The sequence below is a fragment of the Drosophila albomicans genome, chromosome X, assembly GCF_009650485.2.
Source record: "Drosophila albomicans strain 15112-1751.03 chromosome X, ASM965048v2, whole genome shotgun sequence".
Classification (NCBI taxonomy): domain Eukaryota; kingdom Metazoa; phylum Arthropoda; class Insecta; order Diptera; family Drosophilidae; genus Drosophila; species Drosophila albomicans.
In genome coordinates this window covers 18,016,872-18,033,561 of record NC_047627.2, presented here as the reverse complement: position 1 = coordinate 18,033,561, position 16,690 = coordinate 18,016,872, and the positions used below count along the sequence as shown (strand labels likewise).

Sequence of the window (16,690 nt, the reverse complement as noted above, 5' to 3'; positions counted from 1 at the left end):
AGCAGCAGCAGCAGTAGCAGCAGCATATGCCATGCAACATGCGGCAACCAGGGGCCAACGCCGCGGCCCCATAATGAGGCGACATGTCCCAGCCGATGGCGATGCATGAAAATGAATCGCCATAAGCCGCATCCTTTGGCTAATCAGTTTGCTAATGCCCCAATTGCAGTTTGTCGTGCTAAGCTATAAGATTCATCTAAAGAATGTTTCGGTAGAAAGGTATTATAACTACGTGACTGTAGGAAATCTGTGTAACAGAGAAAAAAGACATCTCCGAAACCTTTAAGTGTATATATTCTAAATCAGCGTCAGATTACGATCAGAATTTGATTACGATCGGATTATTGTAAAAGTTATATAAGAATTTCTTTTGAATGGGAAAATTCGACTACTTACTACGGGCTTCAGGTTTTTTGTCTGACAATCTAGTATATTTTGACTTTTATGGTATTTTACACATTTAGTGTTGCAACGATATACCAAATATAAGTTTTGCTATTTTTAGTATTTTGTATATGAATTTAGTATATTTAAAGAATAATAGCACACTGTTTTACACTTATTCAAAATGAATAACGGGTATCTCACAGTCTAGCACACTCGACTGTTGCTTTCTTTCTTGTTTGGTATATGTTTTCTTCACTTCAATGAATTACCGAATTGCGAATAAAACTGCATTTCTATCTCTGATTAATAACAAAAAAATAAATAAAACTAGTTTGTTGTAAATTAAAAAATAATAATTGTATATAATAATAATAATAATAATAATAATAATAATAATAATAATAATGTATAATATAATAATATAAGATTATATAGCATATATTTAATTGAATTGTGTGTGTGTGTTGGTGTGTAGAATTGATTTAAATTATTTGCTAGGCATGAAGAATGTGCATCGTCAGCACACACAAGTGAGAGCGCTGCAGTCGAGTGTGCTCGACTAGAAGTTACCCTGTGCGCAAGAAACTGGGAATAGAGCGAGATAGATGCACAGAAAGAGCGATAGAAAGAGAAAGTTGCGCTGGGTGAATGAATCGATGACTGTGTGAATGGCAATGACTGATTTGATTGACTGGCTAGTTGGCTGATTGACTGACTGACTGACTGACAGATTGTTTGTTTGTTTGTTTGTTTGTTTGATTGATCGATCCTCTCTTTTCGGTGGCTTACACATTCTCCGGCTCGGGCAACTTCCGCTCACAGCAATGACAGACGAGCGCATTCAATCGCTGACCAATCGCCGACCAGACGGTCATCGACATCGACGACACTTCACAGCTGGACGTGTCCTGCTGCAAAGCATCCGCCTCCTCGCTGGGCCCATCCATCGCATCGTTGTCGCTGTCATTGACGATGGCCTCCGCCTCCGCCTCGGCCTCCGCTTCGCCCTCGGTGAACGGCGCCTGATTGCACAGCGAATTGTTCGTGTTGCTCGTATCGGAACTCCCCTGTTGTCAAATCTTTGGCCCCGCCTCCGACGACGATCCGCTGGCCAAGCCCAGCTCACAGCTGACGCTGGGCGGCATCAAAGCGGGCTCCCCAGCTGCCGTAGTTGGTGCTCCTGTTGCTGCTGCTGCCACAACTGTTGTGGCATCTGCGCTACCGATGCGAATGCGTATTCCGGACAATTGCTCGCCAATCATGAGGCCTCCGCTGCTGTGCAACGTGTTGTTGCTCATGTTGCTGTTGTTGCTATTGTTGCTCATGTTGCTCATGTTGTTGTGCTCGTCGTGGCGCGACGACTTGCGACTGCTGCTGTCGCCCGAGGAGTAGCGTGTGCCCCCCGCCATGTGCCTGCTGCACGGCACATCCAAGCTGTACGCTCGATGCCGCGCTATGCCTCCCAGGTGAGCGGAGGCGCCTCCTCCACCGGCAGCAGCTGAAGTCGGAGCAACTGGCGATGGCATGCTATTCGAAATGGTGCAACAGGTCGCTGGCTGTTGCATGTTGCAGCCGCCGTCCGCTGTGACATCGCCACCGCCGCCACCATTTGCGGCTGCCGTTGCATTGTTGTTGCCACGGGTTGGGGCACAAGGGCTGCTGCGTGTGCTGCCAAAGCGTTTGTTGCCCTTGTCAAAGCTAAAGCTGAAATAGTCGGAGAATTGACGCAGTCGCGATTTCCAGCTGCTGCTGCTGCTGCCACTCGGTTGTTGCTGTCCCGCTTGTGGTTGCTGCTGCCCCGAATGTTGCTGTTGTGTGGCAGCCAGGCGAGTGCTGCCAACGCTGCTGCTGCGTGCGCTGCCATTGCTCGCCTGCTGATTAAGAGGCTGCTGCTGCATCAGTGTGGGCGATATGTTGCCATTCGATGTGGCAGCAGCAGCAGCAGCTGCTGTGGCTGTTGCCTGGCTTGGCAACTTGTCCAGCTCCACTTGCTGCAGCTGCAGCTGCAACTTGTCCAGCTGACTGTGTGGCTGCTGCACCACCGGCCCCATCTGATTGCTGCTCGTATTCATATTGAGATCCTCCCCGATACGAGCAACAGTTGCTGCTGTTCCTGTTGTTGTTGCTCCCATTGTCACTTGAGCTTGTGCTGCATGCGCTTCGAGGCTGCTGCGATTGTGTCGACCGTAGAACACGTTGCTGTCGGATATGACCTGCGGCAGTCCATCGGACAACCGGCGATTGTTGGTGCTGTACTGATCGAGGCTGACGGCCCGATTGCTGCCAAAGTGACAGCGATTGGCGTGGTAACCGTGTATGTTGCCGTACGAGTTGCGCATCCTTTGGCCGCCGCCGCTGCTGCACAACTCGCCGATCATCGATGGTCGCTTCTCGCGCGACGATTTGCGCGATGTCGAGTGCGAGCTCTTGCTCCGGTTGCTGCAGCCTTCCGTGTCCACCTTGAACTTGGACGTCTTCTCGGCCACCTGCGAGAATAAGTAAATAGGAGAGAGAGAAAGTATGAGTGTTTGCTAATGAAATGGTTAGTCTTGGTGTAGTCTGCTGTCCACTTATACTTGTTGCAACAAGCTAAGCAACAAGCTTAAAGCTTATTTCATTCTTTAACGAGTGTCGCTTTTTTGAAACCGCATAAAATTACGTGAAAAAAGGTTTCTTATTGTAGCAGGTTGACAGTGCTGGATACATAATAGTATGATGGCAAGGTAAGGCGATATTGTAACATTAACATAAATAGGAATAAGTACTGTAATGTGATGTTAAAAGAAGCACGAGTTAAATAAAATTCAAAATAAAGTGCACTTTACTTCTACTTTAGATGACTGAAAGAAGACTAAAGAACGTAGTACAATCATTTGGTAATATGCCTTCAAAAGCAATGTAGACTATTCATTCATTTTCTGTTAGATATTGTACTTTTAATTTAATAGAAGATGTACTGCATTTTAGAAATAAGTTTGCATTTTTTAATATGTTTTGTAATAGACAACTAAATTGAACTTAATCTTGAAATTTAACTTTAGTTCGAACAAAAATTAAATTCATTTCAATTCAAGTAATATCCAGTAAAAATTTGTCCCTGCAATTCTAATGTGATGGTGAATTCAATAAGCTTTCAGAAATTTTCTAGCTCTGCTTTCGAGTTAAATGCGCTTTATTCGCTGCTTGTACTTACATCGACTTCGGTGGCTGTTTCGGAGTCGCCGCTCTCGCTTCCCTCTGGCAGATCGTGCAACTCAGCGGCCATGCCACCGGGCTCATCCACCGAGGTGCGCGACGCCGACTTCTGCGATGGGATGCTGCGACGAGACTTAACGCTGATGCCGGATCCCGAGCGCGGCATTTGTGGTGAGCTGCTGCCAGTTGTTGTGCCGCCTCCGACGCCGCCGCCGCTTGAAGCATTGCCGCCAGCTGATGATGATGCAGCAGTAGCAGTTGAGCTGCCACCGCAGCTACCACCGCCGCCTCCTCCTCCGCCTCCACCTCCAGCAGCATTGCCCGACTGCGATTGTCCCTGCTTGTCGAGTTTGTCGCTGCTGTTGTTGCCCGGTGTGCTGGCCATGGCCGCATTCGAGTCCATGTTGCCGCTGTTGCTGTCCGATGTGGCCGACGTGGCCGATGTGTTGCTGTCTGCCACCGATTTGCGTGTCTTGGTCTGTGCATCATTTAAGCGTCTAAACAAAAACGAAAGTTTGCTACGGGTGCACTCACTAGCTAAATGAAATCATTCTCACCTGTAGTACTCAAGTGCTATGCGTACTGGGATGATGATCAGCTCAGTCAACTCGGGCACCAATTCGCCCAGGGCTTCGAAGAGGGGCAACAGCACGAGGCCAATGAAACGCACCTGCGAACCCGGCTTGCTCACCTTGTCCGGATCCATGAATGGCGTCACCGGCAATCCCTCCGATTTCTCCGCCGCGCTCTGAGCGAAGAACTCCTGCAGCAGGCGATCCAGCCACGGCTCGGCCACGTCCATGGGCCGTGCTTCGTTCGATATGTCCGCCACCTTGATAAGTATCATGCATAGCTGGAATAAAGTTCATGATGAGTAATGTTAAGTACAACTCAATTTCACTTAACAGCTAAAAGTATGTCACTAAGTGCAATTTAGAAAACGGTTAAGTGAATAACGAGTGATTGCTTAATACAACTAAATCTTAAATAACAGCTAAAGCTAGGAGAAAATTAATATAGTTTTCAGATATTTTCGTTGCTTGGGTGTGGTAGTTAATCGATTAAAAGAATGTCACAAAGTGCATTTTGTTAAGTGGCAGTTAAGTAAATAATGTTCAGTGTCAACCACAACTACATTCATTTTCATAATAAAAAAAAGGAAACGTATTATTTAGACATTTTCTTTTCATGACTATTCAAGCGATAAAAAATAACTAAGTGAATTTCGTTAAGCGGCACTTCAGTGTCAGTAAGTGTAAGCAATACTAAGAACAATTAAATCTTACTTAACGGCCACATCTATGAAAAAATACATGTATTTGTAGCCAGCGACAGTTAATTGATTAAAATTGTTCGTTAAGTGAGATAAGTGCGCCGTTTGTTTGCTTACCAGATTGATGTGTGCACGATTGTTGTAGTCGAAGATGGGCGTGATCTCAATAAACTGCGTTAGGATCTCATTGTGGCGCGCCATATCGGTGGCAAGGATGCAGCGAATGATGCCCTCCCGAATTGTGCTGCAAGCAGAAACATTTATTAATTAACTAAGGTATAATATTTGTACTTGTACTTTGTACTTGTATTTGGAATAAGTACTAGCAATAATAACTTTATATAGGACTTAAATAAAACTTATAATATCTGGTCATCAATTGAAATAAAATTATGTTCCTGAAGATTTTCTCTTAGTCTCTTTTTCCTATTTAGACTTGTACAGAAAAAGTTCAATCAATTTAACAAAAATAATTATAATACATAAAAACATAGCTGAAAACTCAACTGAATTTTCGAATTTTCAAGAGCTATACAAACAATTTAAACCTTTCATATAATTACGACAAGTATATCATTCATGAATTGGATGTGTACAAACAAATAAATACGCTTAATGCACCATTAAGTCAGTTTTTGCATTCACTTTGTGAACATCAATTTGTGAACCACAATTGAAGCGTTTCACAAACAATCTTTCTGGCGGGCAAAGCTAATGAAGAATATGTGTGGAAACAATATAAAGGTGGAAGCTGTCATTAAACAGGACATGCTTGCAGTGCACATACACACACAGACATATTGCGTATACGCCGCATGTGCGTTGTTTACTGATGTTTTGGCTCACGTGCGACTTGAGACGGCTGCTAAACGGTTAAAAGTGCAAATATATATGTTGACATTTAAGAAGAGCAATAGAACGAAGACCGAAGACGAGAGCGACGAGAAAGAACCGAGTAAAAAGTATGCGACGCGTAAATATTAAATTGCATTTCGTTTTATTTTTATTTCAAAAGAAAATGAAAAATTTGAAAAAGTCGCGTCATATACGAGCAGAAAATTGAATTTTTTCGTGTCAAGTAGCATTGACGTTGCACAGACAGCACAGCTAAGAGCCAACAGCTGCAGCTAGTGTCAGTGTGGGATGGGTAAAGCACTTGAGAGAAAGAGAGAGAGAGAGAGAGAGAGAGAGAGAGAGAAAGAGAGTGAGAGATAGCATTGGAAACTCAACACCTGCCACGTTTATACTGCAAATAGAGCGAAGCATTTTATGCACTCGACTTGCCAACGAATTGAGTTTCCATTTTTTTTTTGCTTTTTGCCTTGCCTTTGCTATTCTGTGATTTTACACAAGATAATTATGGTGGCACATCATCATCATCAGTGTGCAAAATCTACTACGCACAATACACACAATGGCAGCCAAAGGCAAATGCAATGGCAATGCCAACTAGATGACAAGGTCAGAAGAGAGCTAACAAGCTGAAGGTCGCTTGCTCTCTCGCTCTCACTTTCTCTATTACTTGCTCTCTGCTGTCGTTAATCGAATTTTGCACAAAAGAAAGAAAAAAAAAATGGAGAAGAAATTTCAAATTTCAAATTGCACATTTTGTAATCCTCTTTGCGACTATTACAATTGCATGTCTCTGTATTTATGTGTTTCCTTTGTGCAATCCAAGACCATAATGGAGGGCGAGACTCTATTGTGTTCTCACTGCGTCAACGTCGCACCTTCTATGCATTTCCATGCACCGTGCACCATGCACCACAATGCAAGAAGTGCGAACCGAAACCCACCAACACACTGACAGACTAAAGGGAAGCGGCATTAACTTGGCTACATTAGATCAGCTTTGGGGCTCAACTTATTGCATTTACTGTCCCAACTTTGCCAACTGCTCGCAGTCTTGCTGCAATTCTCTCTCTCTCTCTCTCCCTTTCTCTATATCTCTGCTCTTCTAATAGTCTTTCGCTTTTTTTTTTTGGTAAATAACGTAAACAGAGTTACAGTTTGGTTAAACATATTTTACGTCTAACTGCCACTATTTGCATTACAAGCAAAAAAAGTTACACTTTCTTTTTAAAAAGTAAGTCATTTCCTACTTTAAAAGGACTATGAAGTTCTCTACATGTTGAGAAATTAGATATTTCTGCACTCTTGAGTGAAACTTAACATGAAAGAAAAAGATATTTTTCATTTGATAAGCTTGGTGTGTTTATTGTACACCAAAAAGAACTTCTTAAAGAAAATCAAGTATTTTCGTTTTGATTTAAGCCTAATTTTCTAACCCTAATTTGAAGCCTGAGTCTAGTATTTTAGGTTTAATTTGACATTTGAAATACTTAAGGCATGATTTAGATGTTAAATTAAAGTAAATGCGGTGTATTTATCACAGATTTTTTTTCTGTTTTAAGATAATTTAAAAAATTAACAAACTCGTAAGCAAACCAAAAAAAGAACGAATTTATATATTTTGTCGTTTAACAGAAAACGATCCTAAAATCAATCTTAGTTTAAATTAATAGTGCTAATCCAGATCTATTAGAATAACCTTTACTTATTTTGAAAATTATTTCAATTTACATTACATATGTAAAAAACTTTGCATATCCAGTAGAACAATTAATTACAAATATTAAGTATTATATAAATATACAATAACCGTATAACTTTCTATATCTAAACTACTTGATAATAAATGTTACTTTAAATGTGTTCAACATGTATTCGCTTATTCTCGTTATAATTTCTATGCTCTTCATTCTTTTATCCTCTAAACTCTTTGCTGCATTCTTTTATGCTCTGTTATCTGGCATCTCTCTCTGTTCAGCTGCATGTAAGCTGGATGGGATTTGCACTCTGATTACGTATATCGATTTCTGCCCTTGAAAATTGTGAAGAAATGCGTGTGGTAGTGGGGAGGGGAAGAGATATGAGAGGGGAATGTGATGTGTTCTTTGTTGCAAAAGTGTATGTGTGCGTGTGTGTGTGACGTCTTGTCACTTGAATTGAAGCTTAATTATTGTGGGCGATTGATGCACGTGTAGCAAAGACACAGCTGAGAGGATTTGCAAAAGATTTGCATTGCATTTGCTGCGTGTGCGTGTGTGTTTGTGTGTGTGTGAGTGCGCGTGTGCAGCAAAGCGCACAAAGCTATGCAACAGTTTTTGCTTTATCCCTTATCTTTTATCCCTTCAATGGAAGAGGCAGGCAAAGTAATTGGCAGAAAGTGCCACAAGAGTGCATTAAGCATCAGCTGATGCCACATGTGGCATGCCTCCAGGTAGGTTGCCATGACAGCAACGAAGACTGTTTGCCATCTGTTGCCGCCGTTTATGCGTCTAATTACCACACACACATCATAAAATATTATATTTTTGCAATTTGAATATTTTTGCTGAACACGTGTTAAGCTGCAGTTAATGAGCGGCTGATGAAATGGATGATTAATGGCTGCCTAATTATGAGCAAATTATGTATTTCCCGCTCGCTCTTCACATGTCATCAATCAACGAAAAATCTGTGAATTTATTGGCCCAACTTTCAGGCGCATTTTAAAGTTCAGCCGCATTCTTCAGCCTGCCGAATATTTTATTAGACTTTAGACTTTAGAATTTTTGTGATTGAAATTAAGCGACATTCTCGCTCACTCTCTCTCTCTCTGTCTCTTGTGCTGTTGGTTGCTTGGCATTTCATTTGCTTTGATTATTATGAAATGCCAACATTTTTCAGCTTAATTATCGCATAATTTGCCCACGCACTTCACATCTTGCCCTGGCGCTCGCGCATTCTTTCAAACCCAAAAAAAGAAAAGAAAAACAATGGCCATTTCATTTGCATTTCGTAGTCAGCTTGGCTTGGCCCCAATTTGCTGGGCGGAGCAGCTTCACTTCACTTCACTGTTTTTTTGGGGTCACTTGAGAAGAGTCGCGTTAATTGTTTGACACCTGTTTCAACGGGCAGGTTTTTCATTTCAATGAATTTCCATGGCAATTGCCAAAGTGCTGCAGCTGCACACGCAATTCGTCTTTAAATTGCCAGTTGAATATCTACTAAATATATATAGAGCACAACTAGTCGTATACGTAATGCCAGTAATTGCCAAAGTTAATTTGAACAATGTGAGAATTACAAAATATATAATTAGCGCATTTGATTTAAGAGCAATTTTGAGTTACAAATTGCAGTTGCAACAATTGATTTGATCTGGAAAATTTGTTGGCCATCGATAATTTGACTAAAGTGTTTAAACATAATTTAATTTTGCTTAATTCGGTTCTCACAAATATTAAGCATTCATTTCGAATTTGTAACAATCAATAGCAAATTATCTAGAAGAAAATTCTTTAACTAGTAGCAAACAATTGTCAATGTTTATTTTAACAGATTTTTGCTGTTCTATAAATCTTTAATGAACATCAATCTGCAACTAAGAAATAATTTATACTTTTATGGAAGTTAAGCATTGCGTAACGTTTCGTAATATACGATTTAGCTCTAGCTGCAATTTGAAGCATAGAATTAAATTACGATAAAGAAAAGAATTAAATAAATGGACAATAGATTGCCAGTTTGTTGGAACAGCAAAAGTGGCAGATAATTTTGTACAATTGTATTATAGGAATTTTTGACAGGCTGATAGCTGATAGCTGCTACCCTAAAAATGTTAAACTAAATCATTTTAGTTGTGATAATTAACAATTGCAAAGCTAACAGTCTGCTGTCACTCTATACATTGCGAAGCAGAAAAAGTCGAGAAAAATAGTAGAAATATTGTTAAGTATAAAATTGTTGTTAATACATGTACTTATATTTAGAAATCAGACTGCTGGTACCCTATAACTAGAAGTGTAATAGTTCCTAACTGCTTAAGCTATAATTTTATTGCAAGTTGCGCATCACAATAAGGAGATAATTTGTAGGACGATTGCTAAATTTTTTGGTGCAGCCAAAGTCGTCAAACATTTTGACTAAACAACATGCAATACAGTTCGTCAAGCTGACAGACTGCTGCTACGCTATAAATATAAATACAGTTCCCAGCTGCAGAAGCTACAATTTGATTGTATTCCACAATTTGATTGTAAGTTGCACATCAGGATAAGGGGATAATTTGTTGAGTAACCAACAGTTTGATTTAACTACGCAACTAAACAAATAAATTAATATTTTGAAGGACAATATATTAGTATATTTTCTTTTCTATAATTTTGGGGAGTCGAAGATTTGAGCTAAGAAGCTGCTGTTACCCTATAAATAAATAAAAATGACTTTAGCTCAGCTCAGCTACTGATGATTAAGGGTTTTCCCCTCTCAAGCTCTCGCTTGATTTGTTTTCAAATGTGCTCTAATGTAAACTTTGGCTTTCAATTTGATTAGAACCAGAGGAGAGGAGAGGAGAGCAGAGCAGAGACAGAGAGCAGCGTGCAGTGGGCGTAAGAAGATGTGTAGCTAATTTGGTTGTACATGGCGTATAAGTAATGATTAATTGATTACACGTGTTTCCCTCTCACTCTCGACTGTCTATCTGTCTCTCGTTGCTTTAATTGCAAATTGCCAGCGTCGCTGTCACTTTTATTCTGTTGTTCTACCACTTTAGGATTAATTAGTGAACACAACTCTTGTGGCTGCCCTCTCGTGGTTACCAGTTATCAACGCATTTGGCATTGCATAAAGCTGTCGCTCAATGTCAGCGCTTATCAATCTGAGGCCGGAGCTGAAGCTTTCGCCACCAAAAAGTCTCTGCTAATCGCGTCGCAGTTTCGATCAGTCACAGAACGAAACAAACGCGAACAATGTGGCGAAAGCTGCTCTTTGTCTGTGCCTTACTCTGGGGAGGCAGCGACGCTCTCTCGCTGAGCCACGCGCCCTGGGAGCAGGATGTGGAGGATGCGATGGATGTGCAGAAGTCGCCGTGTGAGAATTTCCACGAACACGCCTGCGGCAATTGGCATGCACCATACGGGTTGCGTGCTCTCGGCGCTCACGATATGCGTTCGCGATTGCGTGCGCTGAATAAGCAGCTCTTCGTGCGACACTTTGAGGCAAGCAACAGCGGCAGCGGCAGCGGCAACGGCAACGGACTACCGGAAGGGGAACAAGAACTGCACTCGCTCTACGATAGCTGCATGAACGGACGACAGGCGTTGCACGTCTACATGGATGCGGTGCAGCGAGTGCTGCCCGATTGGCCGCTTCTCAACAATGCGACGCAGTTTAGCTGGTCGCGAGGCAGCGCCGCTGTGCGTCGCTTTGGCGCCCACGGTCTGTGGCGTCTACTGGTGCAACAGAATTGGCAGGCCGGGGAGCAGCAAGTCTTCTATGTGCTGCCGCCGAGCTTTGAGCTGATCGGACGCAGCGACATGAGCCGGTTTCTCTATCGCCGCTATCTCAAGTATCTGCTGCTCGAGTTGGGGCTGCGAGTGCGTCGTGCTGCCGATCTGGCAGAGCAGCTGAGCGCCTTCGAGGAGCAGCTGCAACAGTTGCTGCCGGCAGCACAGGATAGCGCCGAGGCGCTGGTGTTGCATGCCCCGCAGACGCTGCAACAGCTGCACACACAATTCCCGCAGCTGCAGCTGCTCGAGTACTTTCAACTGCTGCTGGGCGATGAGTTTACGCCGCAACTGCTGCTGGTGGCAGACACGGAGTATCTGCAACGCCTGCCACGTCTGTTGGAGACGACGGATCCGCTGATCGTGTCCAGCTGGCTGCTGTTGCAGCTGCCGGCGCACTTTGAGCTGCATCTGCACGAGGATCTGTCGCTGGCCGCACAGCGAGAGCAGTGCCTGCAGCAATTGAATCGCCTGATGCCGCAGCAGTTGTCGCAGCTGTTGTTGCGGCTGCTGCACGGCAGCGATGCTGCCGCCGCCGCCTTCTACAGTCGCACGCAACACGAACTACAGCAAGTGTTCGACAGGTTGAAACTGCAATTCGAACGCCTGATGAATGACACCTACATCTTTGAGCTGGACGCCACGTCACAGGCGCAGGCGCTGCATAAGGTGCGCGCCATGCGGCTGCTGTTGCCGCAGGTGCAACCAGTGCGGCAACAGTCGCAGCAACAACTACAACCTGCGCTCAGCTACGATGCCAAGCTTTTGCAGCTGTCGCAGGCGCAAAGCTTGCAACAGTTTCGCCTTGCGTTGTCTTGTCTCCAGCTGCCTTGCGACACATCAGTGAGTGCATCGACGGGACCTTCACTTGGCTCGCTGGACGTCAATGTCTACTACAGACTGAAGCTGAATGCCATCGAGTTGCCGTTGGGACTGCTGCGTGCCCCGCTGTTGCACAACTCCGTCGCGCCGAGCAACTTTCATCAAGTGGCGCGACTCTATGGCGGACTTGGCTTTATGATTGCCCACGAGATGGTGCACGGCTTTGACTATGTGGGCATTCACTACGATGCAGCTGGTCATTTGGCTGCAGAGGATTGGCCGGCAAGAACTATTATACGCTTTGGCGTGCGCTCTCAATGCTATTTGAACTATCGCTACAGCAATGCCACGGTGATGATCAACGAGAATATGGCAGACAGCGAGGGATTGCGACTCGCTTTCAGTGCATATCGCGAGCAGCTGGCGCAGCAGCAGCTCAACAGCACTGCCTTGGGCAGCTTCTTTGTGGCATTTGCTCAGAACTGGTGCGGACACTCGGCCGCAGTAGGAACAGCAGCGCCATCTAGTGGACAGCAGCAACAGCATCCCGCTCATTGGGAGCGTGTCAACAATGTGCTGGGTAACTTTGCCGAGTTCGCTGAGGCTTTCGATTGTCGTGCGGGCAGCTTGATGAATCCGCCGGACAAGTGCCGCATGTGGTGAGCGGAGGAGAGGGAAGGAAGGCGAAGCTGCTCGTAGATTGTTATTAAAGCAATGCAAAAAAAATGAAGCTGCATTTCCCTTACGAATCGTTGCCTTAACTAATAAATTAGTGTTGCAAAGTGCTTTAAAAGTACGCTTCACAGCTTCTAATCTGCAGTTGCTGCTCAACACTTTCATTTGAATCAAGCGCCGTAGATTAAAAATGAAAACAACAAATTGCTCTGCTGCGATTCTATTTTTAGCTGCCAACGCTCTCAAAAGCTGATAAGCTTCAACAAAACTAAATAAAAGGTTTTAACAAGCTAGAATAAAAAACTAGCCAAATTTTAATTAAATCAAATATGAAGAATGAACGGCAAATAAAGTAAAATAAATTTCACTAACACATAAAAAAGTGGAGAGGTATTAAAACTTGCATTAGATAATTGAATAGAAAGTAAAGTATAACAAAAATATATAGAGTGCACTTGAAACTCACAAAATTCCAGAAAAATTAAGCTCATTATACTTTCTGCAAATAAGTTTATATTATATTAAACTCAACTCTGTAAGCAAGTGTTGCTAAGTGTAAAATGTAATATGAATTAATTTAAAAATTATGCAATAAAACTAATAATAATTCTGTAATAGCTAACATTGTTTTGTTGAATTTGATTCAATTTGACTATTAAGCAATAAATAGGCTGCTACATACTTAAAATTGATTATATTTCATGTCATTTAATCTAGCTTTGTCTTTCGCAAGTGTTTTACTAATTTCAGAGTTTCAGCAACATTGTGTGCTTTATTTCGCAAGTGTTGATTAACTATCCAAATGCTGACAGTGTTGTCAAGTTGCACAGAATACTTTATGCTTCTATGCTACTCAAGCTGACAGCAAAAACGCTCGTACTTGGGAGCTCTTGGCAATTGCATCGAAGCGAGGAAGATGGAATGATGTTCGCACAATGTTTACAAATGGCATTTTAATGTTTATGGATGTCACACAGAGGAAAAGAGAGAGAGAGAGAGAGAGAGAGAGAGAGAGAGAGAGACTGACTCGAAATATGCGACACAATTTGAAAAGCCGCTTGTTGCCGTCGTCGTCGTCTGCTGATTACTTAATGCATCATAGTAATAATAGCAATAACAATGAGCTATATATCTGCGAGTCTGTGAGTGAGTGTGTGATATATACTTAAGCAAACAGAGGCAAGTTGTTGGCACTTTTCGAGGCTGTTGCTGATGCTGTTGCTGCTACGGCTGCTGCATAACATTTACGAGCATATTGTGCATATGGCATTTCAGCCAAGTTTTGCCATCAAAAACTCCCAAAAGTATGCAGCAGTTTATGCACGCAAACTTGGCAGCAAAACGACGCGATGTGAAGGCGACGGCGCGCGTCGCAGAAACCAAACTGAAGTGGGCAAAAGTGTGGTTAGTCCTTAGGGCATTGCCTCAGAAGCTTGCCACACACTCACTGCTCTGTTTTGTTGATGATGTTGCACACTCAGCTATGAAGTTGCAAATGCTGTCGATGATGATGATGATGATGGCCTCGCTTTTGACTGCTGCTATTTTGTCTACGTGAGTCGTGAGCCCAAAACCGACAAATAAAATGTATTTGTCTCCACTTCTAATCCATTTAATTAATGTGCAGAAAATAAAGAATGGAATGCAATTAATCACCAGCAGCAGCGGAAAAAAAATCGAAAAGAAAAGCCAAGCGAAATAATTAATGCACTGATTAGCAATATGAAATTGGATGAGCATAAAATGCATTCTTCAGATTTGCATTAATTACAGCAGCAGGCCAATTACAAGCCAATTAGCTGCAGCTCTAATTGCATTATTTCCAATTGCAAGTAGGGGAATTAATCATGCGCATATTAAACGAATACAAACGAAATTTAAAATGCGCGTTGGCATTTAAATCGAAATGTGAAACGCTTGTTATGAAATGTAATCAGTTAATTTCTCGCTGAGCATTTCTTTGGCTTTGTGGCAGAAACAAGAACAAAGCACGAGTTGCGAGTTTCGAGTTGGGCTTCGCCTTTTAAAGTTTCTAGACACTAAATCGATATGGGGCAAGTGGCACGGTTGCAGCCAGCTGTTGGTCTGTTGGCCTGTTGCCTGCTGCCTGCTGACTGTTGTTAATTAGACCCGGCCAATGGGCCGTCGTTTAATGCAACATCATTTTGTACGTGCCGCGCATAAAATACAAGCAGAAGTCGAGCAAAGCAAAACTTGGCAATTAAATGGCCACGACTACGACGATGACCCACGGATTCGACCTCCTGACCCAAGCACAATGTAAAAGCAGAAAACGTTGTTAGAACTCACTTGAATGTGTCACGGCTAAAGTTTTTGAATATATTGCACTCGGGATGCTCCAGCAAACGGAATGCAATCGAACAATGATGATTCTCCAACGGCGAGATGTCATTATATCTGGTTGAGAAGAATATATTGAAATTAATATATGTTATATAATCACCCATTTTTCTTGACTCACCTGAGTGCTAGCTCAGTGCGTGCATTGATTTGATAGATATTGTTGTAGCCGGGATGATCGAGGTCGTGGCAAATGCAGGACACCAGCAGGATCAAGCATTCCAGATCGCCCAGACGATTCAGTAAATTCGCTTGGCGTGTAATCGCATACATCTGCAAATAAAAAGCATACACAAATCATCTTTTTATTATGAAAAATATATTTTATGAGTTGAAGCTGCCTTGTAGTTGGCAAAATGCAAATTTAATCAAAATAATAAATAAATTTAAATCTAATAATTTAATAAATTTAAATCTATAAACAAAAATGACTTAATTTTAAAAATAATAAGAAAAGTATTTATTGTAATTTATTTTTCTTTTCTTCTTCTTCTTTATGGATACATAATGTGCAACTGATACAGCTATTTATATTATTCTATAAATATACATATTTTGCCTTATCAATAAATACTATTTCTAAAAACAATAATTTATTTTCTACTCTTTTCGAAAAATTGTTTTTCCAGTTATTTAGAGAGTCCCATATAGTTTTTTTTTCTAAGGAATTTAAAAGCTGAAGATGAGATTAAATGAGATAAGGTGACATAAAGACTTTTGATAAATATTGATTAAATTTTAGTAGCTTAACTAGAGAAACAAAATGTGTAAGTAAAAACAAATGTTTAAATAAAATTATTTCAAGAGAGTTTCACAATTTAATCCAAATACAACTATGTTTGAAAGAGCATAGTCAAAAGCGCGTTTCTAAGCTAGGGCATTAGAAGCACTATCGGATTAATCGTTGAGCTGTGAGCCGTAATTGTAAAGTGATTTAACATTCACAGGGCAATTGCAGAGTCGGTTTTACTATCCAACTCTGGCAATCTCTACTGCACTCTAATTTCTTGGATATCTCTTTGCTAGCTGCTCTTTGGAATATTGTCTCTCAATTTGGTTAATTAAATGAAGTGTCTGGCTACTGTTGTTGCTAATATCTTAAAGAATGCCAATGGCTGGCACAAAAGGAGCACTTTTAATGTTGCTAACCATTAAGCTAAATCACATTTGATGCTGCAACGTGGCCAGAGAGCAGCAACTGTGGCAAAAGAAACAAGCTAAAGCTTAAGCCAATGGCAAAAATGGTAAAGGTAAAGTTGAAAGGCAACTTAATTTGTCTGCTGCGAAACCTTTGCAATTACCAGGAGCAGCTATATCTACAGATCTTCCCTTTCCCTTTAACCCCAATTGCATTTCCCCCACCCCTTAAAGTTGGTAGCACGCCTAGACACCTCGAAGGAAAATGACTTGGCCCGTTGGAGACCCTTAAGGAATTTCAACAGCGTTCAATTTAAGCTTTTTGAAATACAAAAGCAGCGTAAAGTTTGCTTTGCGCTTTGCTGCGCACCTAAAGTTGCACTAGCAACGCGGTGGGTAGTGAAAGGGTGGCTGAAGGGTGTCGTAAAAGTTGCTGCACAACTTTGGTCTTCGCATTAAGCGACGCCAATGAAGGTCTGTCTCTCTATCTCCCTCACTCCATCTCTTT

The 16,690-nt window shown here is 42.1% G+C and overlaps 2 protein-coding genes across 2 annotated transcripts in view; one reads left to right on the top strand and one right to left on the bottom strand.

The window, feature by feature from the left end:
* Positions 1-838: 838 nt before the first annotated feature.
* The window catches only part of LOC117577874 (high affinity cGMP-specific 3',5'-cyclic phosphodiesterase 9A), a 140,862-nt gene continuing 125,010 nt past the window's right edge, over positions 839-16,690 (bottom strand). The window contains exons 6-11 of the mRNA XM_034262832.2: positions 15,167-15,318; positions 14,995-15,102; positions 4,973-5,099; positions 4,140-4,435; positions 3,581-4,079; positions 839-2,873 (exon numbers count right to left, since the gene is read on the bottom strand). Of these exons, the coding sequence (XP_034118723.1) occupies positions 1,461-2,873; positions 3,581-4,079; positions 4,140-4,435; positions 4,973-5,099; positions 14,995-15,102; positions 15,167-15,318 (2,595 nt within the window). The 3' untranslated portion in view covers positions 839-1,460. The remainder of the gene's footprint in view (positions 2,874-3,580; positions 4,080-4,139; positions 4,436-4,972; positions 5,100-14,994; positions 15,103-15,166; positions 15,319-16,690) is intronic.
* On the top strand, positions 10,572-12,987 carry LOC117577875 (neprilysin-4). The gene has a single exon (XM_034262833.2). The coding sequence runs from the start codon at positions 10,651-10,653 to the stop codon at positions 12,670-12,672; it is 2,022 nt and encodes a 673-aa protein (XP_034118724.1). The 5' UTR covers positions 10,572-10,650; the 3' UTR covers positions 12,673-12,987.